The 12,579-nt window shown below is 32.6% G+C and overlaps 1 protein-coding gene across 2 annotated transcripts in view; it reads right to left on the bottom strand.

Annotated features, from left to right (window-relative positions):
• Prestin (prestin) overlaps positions 1-9,858 on the bottom strand; it is a 29,968-nt gene extending 20,110 nt beyond the window's left edge. Inside the window, exon 1 of one of the 2 annotated variants that reach the window (XM_068767493.1) lies at positions 9,710-9,858. In XM_068767493.1, coding sequence (XP_068623594.1) covers positions 9,710-9,762 — 53 coding nt within the window. In that variant the 5' untranslated portion in view covers positions 9,763-9,858. Of the gene's footprint in view, positions 1-2,103; positions 2,426-9,709 lie in introns of those variants that run through there. The other variant, XM_068767492.1, reaches the window with a different exon arrangement.
• Between the last annotated feature and the right edge of the window lie 2,721 nt (positions 9,859-12,579).

Genomic DNA, 12,579 nt, shown 5'->3' with positions numbered 1-12,579 from the left:
ACTGCCACCGTTAAATCACTCAACACGTGTTTCACCCCTCCACGGGGCATCTTCAGGAGTTATGTTACACCGATTAGTGCCAAACACAGAGTATATGAATAGTATGTATAGGCTGAAACGTCGATGATGGTTAGGAAGATATTTTGTTTCTTCGCGCTTTCAAATAGACATATATATTCTATAGTGGGATCAATGGTCGTTTGATTTCATTATCAGGTTGAAAGTTGTTTGTTTACCAACCGGTTGGTTAACCGCAGTTTAATATTGATAAGGAAAAATATATTTACAGAATTCAATATTATTTTTACAAGCGTTGTAACGTTGGATAGTGGATTCTATTTGTACTTCCTTGATCGTTCACTTTAACAGTTTTACCGAGTTTGAATTGGACGAGTGCAAAGGGATGTAATCCTGCGTTTCCCAACTTAGAGCCCACGCCCCACATGGGGCAACTTGATTCTTAAAGGGGGCAATTCGATAGTATATATCACACGAGTTTAACGCGGCTATAACTATTAACTTTGCCGTCGTAACAAGAAAGATTTATATATATCTTACAGTATGGTATTAGTTACGGCAGAATAACACTAACCAAAATGAGATTAAACTTTCTAATCATTTAATGGACTCAGGCGTTATTTTGTGGAAGTCCATTCTAAGTAAGAAAAGGACTAATATTTAGCCACTTCTGCACATGTAGTGGTAGTCGTGCAACAAAGTGCACCGCCCGCCAGCTCGTTGATAAATGCACATGCGACAAGCAATGCAAATCATACAACCGCCACCGCCAAATCACTCAACACGTGTTTCACCCCTCCACGGGGCATCTTCTGGAGTTATGTTACACCGATTAGTGCCAAACACAGAGTCTTTTTTGTCATTGTTTGGAAGTGGCTAAATATTGGCCTTTTCTTTCTTAGGATGGACTTCCGCAAGGTGACGCCTGATTCCAATAAATTTTAAACATGAAATTCTTTTTAGTTAAATGTATAGCAATGCGAATTACACATCTGCCACCGTTAAATCAATTCTAATCATGTAACAAAGTGAAACGTAGCAGCCCGAGCTGTGGCTCCTGATGGAGCTTTTCTACCTTCATAAATATTCAGGCCCCTCGCCTCTGGCGACATTTTGTAGCGATGCCATCTTAACGCGTATTAATCGCATTTTCTATCGTTTCTGAAGTGCTGTTAGTCCTGCGGAATTTTATATCTTTATCTGAGTACATGGAAAGGTTCCGTGAATTTACATGGTCACATTTGTAAAGCGCTATAGTAGCGATGCAAACGCTATACTGCATTATGACAGGGTGTGAACGGAGGAATGGTGGCGCATGAGTGAAGAACCGAGAATTCCGACAGAAGTACGACAATGTGGGGTTTACATGGCGATAGAATTGTGGGTCAAGTCACACAGTTAGCGACCGCTTCTCGACTGCATCGATCAGGAAACACGACAGCCTCGCTATTGCACCACTATAAAAAGTAGCCGTGAAGAAGAAGCCTTCCGCACCCTACGAACCAGAGCCCACGGAGCCGTCGTAACTGCAAATACTATTTAGATAGCAGTATAGTTAAAACTTCGGACCTTATAAGAAGACACATGGTCACCCAGAGAGCTTTGGAGATGGTTATACTCGAAGTTTGCTGCGAGATCGAAGCTGAAGTGAAGAAATCCGCAGAAGAACCAAGAATACCGACGGAGCTCGTTTAAAATGACAGGTTAGCAATCGAGGCCTAAAGGTATTCAAGTGGCGACAACAAGCCAGTAAACACAGCATCGATAACGAAACTGCATGCTGTGAATTCATATCGAGATGAAATTGCGTTTATATGTTTTTTGTAACCTATCTTATTAATGACGCATTTAAAATATATTTTTTGTTAGGTAACTTATCTTAAATTCAAACGTATTTATTTAACATTCATTTTTTTTTCAAAGTCTGGGAATGGGCCGAATGCAGGGAGCGCAAGATCGATTATCTTGGCGGTTTTTGAAGTGTGTCTATGCTACATGCTATATACATGAATGTAACAAATTTTAACTTTACTGTAAAGACAATACAGGTGAAGGCTTAACCGCAACATGGACTAAAATACTTGCCACTCATCATCTGTATCACCACGATCTCTCAGCAATGGTTCGTTTTCCTCATCTCTGAAGTCGTCGTCGAAGAACAGGAAAGTCTTCCTCATACGCATGGTCACTCTTACCACGTTATCAACTTACACAACCATTTCTATAACACTGTATTGAAGTCGCAAGAAATTGGACCATTTAATCACGAACAATTGATTTATTACACACGAATGCAATAACAACGACGCGGTTACGATAAATCGGTTAAGACTGTCACTAGAATGGTGATGGTTTGTTTTTTGAACCATATAAACAAAATTAAAAAGTTATTATAAAAACGCGTAATGTTATTTGCTAAGATTTATCACTGAATTTTATTAAGTTTCAAATTGTCTGGATAATTTATTAGAAACAATGACCTATTATGTTTTTTAATTTACAGACATTTTTCCGAAATTATACATATATTATTACATCAAAATTCAAATACATTTATTTCCAGAACCTATATTTCGAATTGAATAATTTATCAATTTATTGATCTTAAAAACAGAACCATATTTTATTTAGACGAAATAAATATTACGTATTTGTTTTTTAAAAATATAAATTGAGAATAGAACACAATTTAAAAATAATAATAAAAAAAAATATAGCAACAGTTACCCAACCGCCTATGCCTATGTGGTGTTTTAATTAAAAAAAAAAAAACTGTCACATAATATACAGAAAACGCGGGAAAATGTAACGGTAGCACGCGGGCAGTTAAAAGTGAGTTTAGTTCGGAACTATCGCCTGTCAAACCTCAACGCAGCCGATAACACAAACTGTCGCGCATGGGCGCTTAACTATTGGTAAATTTGTATAAAAATAAATACAAAAATTATCAAAATGTCTCAATAGCTCTCTGTTAGTATTGCAGTTATAATAGAAAACTGTCACGGTTAGGTTTTATTTATTTTACGGTTGATTGCACATCTAGACTTTTACAAGTTTTAAATAACAATATGGAGATTCCAATAATATGCAGTAGCAGAATATGTCGCCTTCAAATCGTCGTGTATTAGTCATATTGAATATACGTAAGCGAGTATCTCTTACAAACTAGTTCAACATCCATATAATATATATCTAATATATCTTCTAATATATAAAATTCTCGTTCACGGTGTTCGAACTTGAACTCCTCCGAAACGGCTTGACCGATTTTTACCAAATTTTACATGCGTTTTCAGTATGTCTGAGAATCGGCTACTATCTATTTACCATACCCCTAAGTGATAAGGGTGGTCCACCCCTAAATTTTATTTTTAATTTTTTAGACAATTTTTTTGGTTTTTATTTTATTATGATACAGCATACAAAAATACATACAAACCTAAATTTTCACCCCTCTACGATCAACCCTTATCTTACATTTGTTAATTAAAAACTTTATTTTTTTTTGCAAAACAACGTTTGCGGGATCAGCTAGTAACCAATAAAATAATCTGATTTATTCATTGCAGTTGTGTTCGCTGTGTGTTAAGGAATTTTTTTATGTAATTTAGGCATTATGTATCTTCTTTGATGCCCACTGCAAGGCATAGTGCTTCCCAAAAGATCCTCACGATGACCGATCCTGTGCTTCCCAGATCCAGGACTTAACTATATTGTCAGTTAACCTACTGGGGTGCATACTCATGCCGGGTCTGTGACCTTGGTTCTTGTGTGAATCTCCAAGCATAGCCGTCTACATTGTTCTCTGAGTGACCTTCCAGGTCTTCCTTGAGTTGAATTTCTAATATTACTTTCAAAGATTCAAGAGTTCTAAATCCAAATACAAATTATATTTTTTAAACTGGATAGCTAGCACAAAAACAATTTATTAAATTTACAGATAATAAATAAAGTTATTACTCTGAATTAATATTATCGATGTAAAGGGAATAAACAACAATATAAAGAATATAAATATATGTCACATTAATTCATTTTATCTATTGGAAAGGGACAGACAATGTCTGTTGAGACAGATAATTTATAATGACGCAATAAATTCAAATAGAATTTATGAAATCAATCTCTACTTTTTTTTTAAATTGGTGGCTGGCAAATTTTTTTTTATATTCAATTAACAAAAAAAAATAAAGTCAACACTCTGAATTTATTTTATCGATGTGCAGAAAATAAACAATATCATAAAGAATGTTAATATATAGATAATGGGACAGACAATGTCTGTCGAGAAAGATAATATATAATGGTGCAATAAACACAAACAGAATTTATTCATGTAAACAATTTCAAACGTAGATTAAATATTTGAATTTATAACAATGGTAGTTATCAAATCAATCCAAATTAAATACACAGATGTCACTCATTAGATTGCTTATGTCAAACCACTTAAAGTTCCATATCTGAAACATAGATGGCAGCACTATTGACAAATGATTTCCGAATACTAAACTTTAAATAGAAAATTTTATTGTATGTAAATAGAAAATTTTATTAAATCTCTGTTACTTTTAAACAAACAAACATTATTATGTTTGTTTGTTTAAAAGTAACAGATGATTTCAATGACTTAATTTACGTAATTTATATGTATAATGATTATAATAGATTTCTCTATTTTTAAAAATGTTTGATTGACATTGGAAAACGTCTTCTGCTTTGGTATTATAAAACCATGTTAGTTAATGATGTTTTTTTGTATAGTCTTATACGTAAATTCTCAAAACCAAACAGGTTGATTTCTAAAGCGGGTTGTTAGTCTTCAAGTGAAGATGGCATAATGGATTTAATTACCAGAATACTGGCGTACAACCTGAGGATGGCAATATGAAGTAGAGTTGATAAAGTGGTCGCACGAAACGTAATTTTAAAAACTGAACATTGACAGAGCATTGTTAAAATATATTAAGAGACTCAGTAAATACTAACATGCCAAAACGTGAGCACAATTTTTTTTTTTTTCGGAAATATTGAACGTAAATATAAAAACAAAGGCACAAACGTTAATGTCTATCGAATGTAGATTATAATATTAATTATATGAATTTAATAAAAAAAATTGTAGCTGCATCACCTGAACTTCCATATTTCATCACCCTATTACTAACCCACGAGTCTTGACAGACGCCACCCTTCAAGAGAATATATAAAAATAATAGAATATGTCACGTTTACAGATGACGGACTTCTAGAAGCTTCTAAATTGCAACATGAATATAATCCATCCGCTATACCGTGGAGAATACCTCTCTCTCTTCTTGACATTTATAATTCCTTTTTGATGGTGGGGTCTACCTTCTTCGTTTTCCGCTTCCACTTCCCTTTATCCGACGTTTCATTTTTGGAAACATTGCAGAACTGCATGTCTTTTTTTACCACATCCATCTAGTTTTCGGTCGCCCTCTGGGTCTGGAACCTGGTATGTTGAGATTGGATGCCACGTTGCCTACTTACTCTGGATGTCACCTTACGTGTCCAAATCAACGTAGTCTGTTTTCTTAAGGCTTATCGGCGATGTCACGTACAACTATACGACTGTGTAGAACCTTCATTGTATTATTACTCATTCTGCAAAAGCGTTCCGTATGGAACACTCATACTGTATACTTCACACAGCCCTGTATTTCAATACAAATAGAAAACCTCCCTTTATTCCTAAGTTTATCTACTCCAAAAAAAATACACGTTATATTGTTACGGGCCACTTTTATTAAGGATTGAGCCCCCCTGGATTCTTATCGATACAATGTGTATAGCAGTCATGTGATGGATTCGATACGGCACACTACGCGTCAATTAAAAGTTCACCATCCAACTAACCTCGAAACTTAATAGCGACTAATATCTATTTTTTTTTTCTTATAAAAATGCAGTTAATTATGAAGATAACAAGCACAGGATGATTGGGTATTTGCTGTCAATTAATGTACAATACACCCTATTAAAAACGATTGGTTTCGGAAAAAAAATAACGTAACGATAATATAATAAGGAAAAGCGTTTTCAAAATTCATATTGTTACATGTTAAAATTAATTATTATGTACTATCTCTCGCTGCAGAATGCACTGTCAGAACTTATTGGTCTGCCGCAGAGTTTTAAGAGTGATCGCTTTATACAGGCTTTGGCGGCTAAAACCTTTTGCAACTAGCTCACAGAGTTCAAGTACTGTGTTGTGTTAAAAGTGTTTTTGTCTATTGAGGCTGACAAATCAATTGACAACCGAACAAGCTATTTTTCGAAATTTAAAAATAAGCGAAAGTACTACTCAGTCAAACCATGGAACAAGAAAAATGTCTGAAGAATATGGCTAGTGCGAAAGAAGTTTCCATTTGAGGCCGTATATAAAATGCCTCCGTTCTGAAAGGGGAGGGAGGGAAATCCTAGTGTAACAAGAGATGACAAGTAGGAGGAGGTCTAAGAAAACGTAACGATCACCGTTATTGTACTTATTCACGTACCGATTGTAGAAGTCACAGAAAAATTATAAAATTTTCGGACATCGGAACAATAACGAAATTATTTATTTGTATTTCATTTTACATATTGATCGATTTAGATGCGATCGCAGTAAGTATAACGAAGTGTGAGGAGTAGAGAAGCTAGATATATGTAATTATTCTCCTCCGCACAAAAAGCTTTGTATGGTCATGGGTATATATTACTTCCGTTCTACAGACAAATTGTTTTCATGAAACTTGATTCAAAAACTAAGTTTTAATTTCATTATATTTAGCGCCATCTATCAGCAATATTGTTAAACGACATTAACAAGAAACTCCCACAAATTTTGTTATAGTAGTTCAAAGATGAAACGCTAGATGGCGCCGTAGTGCCGTCTAAAACCTTGATGCATAATTGACTTGTGACCATTTTGCGTCAACAATCTGTTTAACTGTAAAATAATTATTTCCAATCACTTTGTCTTTTTAATGAGTTTTACTTTGAAATGATGTCAATATCAATTTGTCAGCGTCTTTTCAGCGTTTATAGATGATTACTGCAAGGTATTTGCCTCTCTCAAAGATATATAAGGCGATATACCATAATCGCCATGCTTGACAGGCGCATTGTGGTATTATGGAGAGGATGGTACTGATCATCATCTGGAAATTTGTTTGTGAGTATTAGCAATCCTATTAATATCATGCACAAAATGTGAATTATATAAGATTGTATCTATGGAACGGAACTCGCGACCTACAAATACAAGTCAATCGTCAATTGAATGGCTATCGCTCATTAATCTGCTCAATATTAATTAGTCCACAAAAGTCATCCGTCTAAGAATAGCATTTTAACTGTTTGCCTGCAAAGCAATTATTGCAATAACATGAAAACTGCGGGACATATTTCGCACTTGATGTTGTCAAATGAAAGTTTTATTTAGATAAATATCAATCAGTATTAATCATTCTTTTCATATTATAAAGAAACAATAAATATTACTTTTTTACAACATAAACAACAAGAGATTACGTCCACTCTCACAGAGCAATACACATTGAAACTGACAGCGCAAAAGCGCTGCGTCGCGGTTTTAGTGACGAAGCAGTCAAAAAGGTTAGATTAAAAATATACAGAAAATCGATATCTATTATTAGAACATCTTATACTGCAATTTTTTATTGAGTCATGATGTCATATATAGCCTAATACGTCATTCATAGAATAATTATATTTATTAAAATTCATATTTTATTTCTTTACACATTATTGTACACCATAGATAATGACTAAAAAAATAATTTATACAGAGGTACAAGAGGCGATCTTATCGCTCGAGGCGATCTCTACCAGACAACCTTTAGATGGAGATAAAATACATGAAGGAAAGAACAATTTAGGGTGTACATACATATAAATACATACATCACTATTCACACATACATGTACAGACAGACTTATATGAATAAATAACAAATGCTACACAAAACCCTAATTTAGAAGCCAAGGAAGTGCTCTTTTAACATCTTTTAAAAATATAACAGCGATTTAGCGCAATTAATTGGTTCTGGTAGCTCATTCCATATCCTGACAGCGACTAAAGTAAAAGATTTCTCCATAAACATAATAGAATCAGCAGGCATAGTCAGTTCCAAGTTCTCCAAAGATGTAAGCAACTTTATCATTTATTAATCTTATTTAGATTTTAAGAAGAATTTGATTGAAACTAATATCAGATTGAACTTTCATATAACAGCATGTATCAACTTCATGCTACTAGGGTTCCAAACATGTACTGAACTAAAAACAGCCCACAATAAAGAGCCGGGTTTTTTTATACACCTCTTATTTCTCAACTTTAAAGCAGTGGTCCTCAACCTTTTTTATTAAGATTCCAATTTAAATTATTATATCTTTGGCGAACCGCACATAAACTAACACTTATTAATAACATGTAAAACTATATACATATTAAACATTATAATTTAATAAAATAAAGTTTTCTTAAATTAATTCAACACAAAAAAATCACGCTGACATTTTTGAAATACAAACTAATTGTTTCGGTTTAGTATGTACTACCAATTTATTATTATTAATTTTATGACAATATATTGACGAGAGAAAGTAGATAAAATGTAATTCACTTTTCGTAATGCGTAGCGGGCCGTATAAACATGATAATAGGGCCGCAAGCGACCCACGGGTCACGTGTGATGTTTTGCGTTTTGGTTTAATACGTTCCGTGCCACGGCAATTTTTGAAACTTTTGAAATGAAGACATACGCTTTACACTTTTTAAATACTGCAAAGCTATAACAAGCGCGAAAAAGTTATGTTATATTTCTCCCCACAATTAATTTTTAAGAATCCTTTGTGTTTCAATGAGAGCCGCAAATGGCTTGAACGGAAAATGCAGCGAGGGTCGTGTACGCCCCACAAGACATGGAATGTGTTAATCTACTTTTAATAAGTCAGTTATCTTGTCATTTAGAGACATTACATAGCGAGTAAATTGTAATACCGTATATAGTTGCCCAAAAAAATAGTTACTTATACATTAGACTTTCTATAGATTTCAAATAGCGCCATTTGGAAGCATCTTGCATCTAACTCAGTGATTCCCAAAGTGGTCTATATCGACCCCTAGGGGTCCATGACAACCTGCAAGGGGTCTACAGCAAAAAAAATTTGGAGGTCCATGAAATGAAAATGGGGGTCCACAGACTGGACATCATTAGCCGAGGAGATTTAAGATTAACCCTTACAAATTTGACGCCAAATGTTGATAATTTATTATTAAAGCATCAGGTTCATCCTTCTCACTAAAAATATTGACTTATTGCTTATGTTATTTTATTTATAGTTTATTTTATGTTTATTTAATGTTACGTATATTTTACATAACAGATACAAAATTTTATTTTGAGTAGTTTTAATTTCAATTTAATTAATAAATGTATAAATTAACATGTGTTTTTACTTTAAGCTTTTAACACTAAACTTCACTACAGTTAAAAATTCACAGGAAATCAATATCAGGTAAGTAGGGGGTCTACCCAATACGGAGAAATATAGCAAGGGGTCTACGACACAAAAAAGTTTGGGAAACTCTGATCTTACTTATTCATGGTCTTTAAAAGGTTGCCTATTTGTACAATATTGTATAACAATTGTTACTCACCATCCATTGGGATTCAATTTCTCCTTCTCCCACTCCTTAGCTTCGTTCGTCATCTTAAACACTTCACTTCACTTGTAACCAAAGTCATATCACTGCTAAAGTCCTTTCAATATTGCATAGGGTTAGTTATTACGTTACCTATAGTCTAATTTAAACTTGAAATTAAAATGTGGTGTTTTTGTGGATGTATGAAAATTAAGCATATATACATAAATACACACACACATACACACACACACACACACACACATATATATATATATATATAATAAGGTATAATAGATATTATAAATATAATACAATATTAATTAAAAACATCAAACTGACTAATGATATATGTAATGTGATGGAATATATATATACCAAAAATGTAAAAAACTAAATAACAAATCAGTCTAATATTTTTATTGATATCTTCGCCAATTAGACTTAATAGACCAAATAGGTTTGAGTGTATTGTAATCATACACACACATATATATATATATATATATATATATATATATATATATATATTTTAATCTATTTTATTTTTGACTCTGTTTCGCAAGGTGTTATATATGAGAAAAAAAGCAGGAAAAAACAACACATATTTCAATAAAGTTTAACACAGATTTATACGTATACACTTTACCAGAAAATAAAAATTAAATATGTCGATTTTATTTACAACTGTTTACGTTTGAAGTTGTTATATAAATGTTAAGTTATTGACGACCAAAACAATCGAAAATGATTTCAATATATATCTGATCATTCTCTGTTCAATAGCGAAACACGTGGTAACCATGAGATTGCGGCAAGATAAAACTTATCTCGAGTGAACAAAACTTGTCCTTCTTATCAGTACAACGCACTTTCTAGCACAAGGAAAAATGTAGTGTGACCATAAATTGCGCGTGGATTATGGGACATAAAATAAAAATACAATGACAACCTTAACATGGATAATGCAGTAATTAGTATATTTATTAATTGTCTGTCTTAAGGTTGACTGGTACAATATTAAATCTGCTTTATGAGAGTCTAAACAACAAAGACTATTATAGTTTACTCGGCAGAATATTAATCTTGAAAATATGTGCGGTAAACAGGTTTTTGGTTATAGGTGTAAAAAAGGGGAATGTAAAGCACATTTATCAGCAAAAATCTTAATGGCTTTTACACATATTTACAATCACTCCGTATAAAGTGATCACTCTGAAATATGTTACATTAATTTATTTTTTCTTTTGAAATTCGACAGTCCAATATCTTCTGACAGTACAGCCTGCAGGGATAAATAGTAAACAATAAATAATATTAATATTTAGTGATAACTTTTTGAGTTTTGAAAACGCTTTTCTATGTCGTCATTACTTTTATTATTTTTGAAACGGTTGGATATTTTGGATAGATTATCGCTGTCATAGTTTCAGCCTATGATGCTTATTTTTATGGGGGGATATACCGTAGTTGCCACACATACAACCATAGTATATATGGTAGTCTGTAAGAGATTGTCTTGTGTGATAAGACCGCCCATTGTACTTTTTTGTATATTTATGTGAAACTTTAAATGTAACCTAACATGTACAATAAAGTATATTAAATGAAATTAAGTTATTTTTTCTATTGAAACCCTATTGATCAATAATTCTTGTAGTACACGGATAGTAAACAATAAATAATCTCTTAGTTTAAATTTCGAAAATGATTTTTATTATAGTTATTATTTCTGAAACCATTGATATTGTGTATCTTACATTAATTGACAACATATGTGCTATACATTCACATCTTAAACACTATTACACCTATTACAAATCATCTCGTATAAAATGCTTAAAAACATGTCATAACTGAACCTTTCGAAAAGCCGCGGGTATACGAATAATCCATGTAATTAAAACAACACGGAATTTCATTTTCGATATAGCTTCAGACATTGACAAATAACAGCTATCTTATGTTTACGGCGGTTTAACAGGCCAAGGTTGTTTTAATTTTTACTTCGGTGTATATAACCTCCATTTTAAGACTAGCAATAATTCCACTAAAAAATTAATATTATTTTACTTATTTCACCTATATCCATGAATTTATTTCTACACTGCCCAGATGGTTAAAGTAAATGATGCCTTTGTGATTAGGTTAACCATAGAAATGAAATAAATAAATAATAAAGAAAAGTATAACCTCTTATTATTTTTGCCCATATATGTAATAACATTTTTCTACTATCACATCAAAACATATTTATTCACATTATTTCACACTTGAATCATTTTCAGTGTTAATTTGAGCACGCCACGAGAAATAGGTCAGAAAAGCCAACCGGGAAGAACCTAGATTCATAACGAACTCCTCAATAGTACATTCTTAAAATGTTTACTTGGCTACCTGGGTTCCAGACACGCCTTCATCCCAGGAAAGCCTACAAAAACTTGGTCTACTAGAGCTATTCAGTAATAAAATTTATTATTATTCAATAATTTACATATAATTAGGATTTTTTGATAGTGTTCGTTGAATAAACTTTTTTAAAATTCATTTCAAAATCGTACTGTCCTGTAAAACGCCGCAATTATGTAACTACACAATCTGAAATATCATATAAGAAATTTGAACTTTATAAACCAGAATGTCCGCGAAAACAAAAATCATAGTCACCCTACATAGTGGAGGCATGACGTCGATATAAGTTTATTAGTAGCAATTATAGGCTCATGTGTACTCGTATATAAATGAACAAGACAGATCTTGCATGGTCATAATATAAAATATCATATATATAAATATATTTATATATATACATATATAATTTCTCAAAACTATATATCATCTTTATTTTTTAACATTTTAATATGTAGAATTTTATATACGTAAAA

This window comes from Battus philenor, unplaced genomic scaffold (assembly GCF_028537555.1).
Source record: "Battus philenor isolate CCGP_79_NKW_IND1 unplaced genomic scaffold, ilBatPhil1.0.hap1 SCAF_23, whole genome shotgun sequence".
NCBI classification, from domain to species: domain Eukaryota; kingdom Metazoa; phylum Arthropoda; class Insecta; order Lepidoptera; family Papilionidae; genus Battus; species Battus philenor.
Note: the sequence above shows the minus strand (reverse complement) of the source record. Positions and strands in the feature narration are given on the sequence as shown.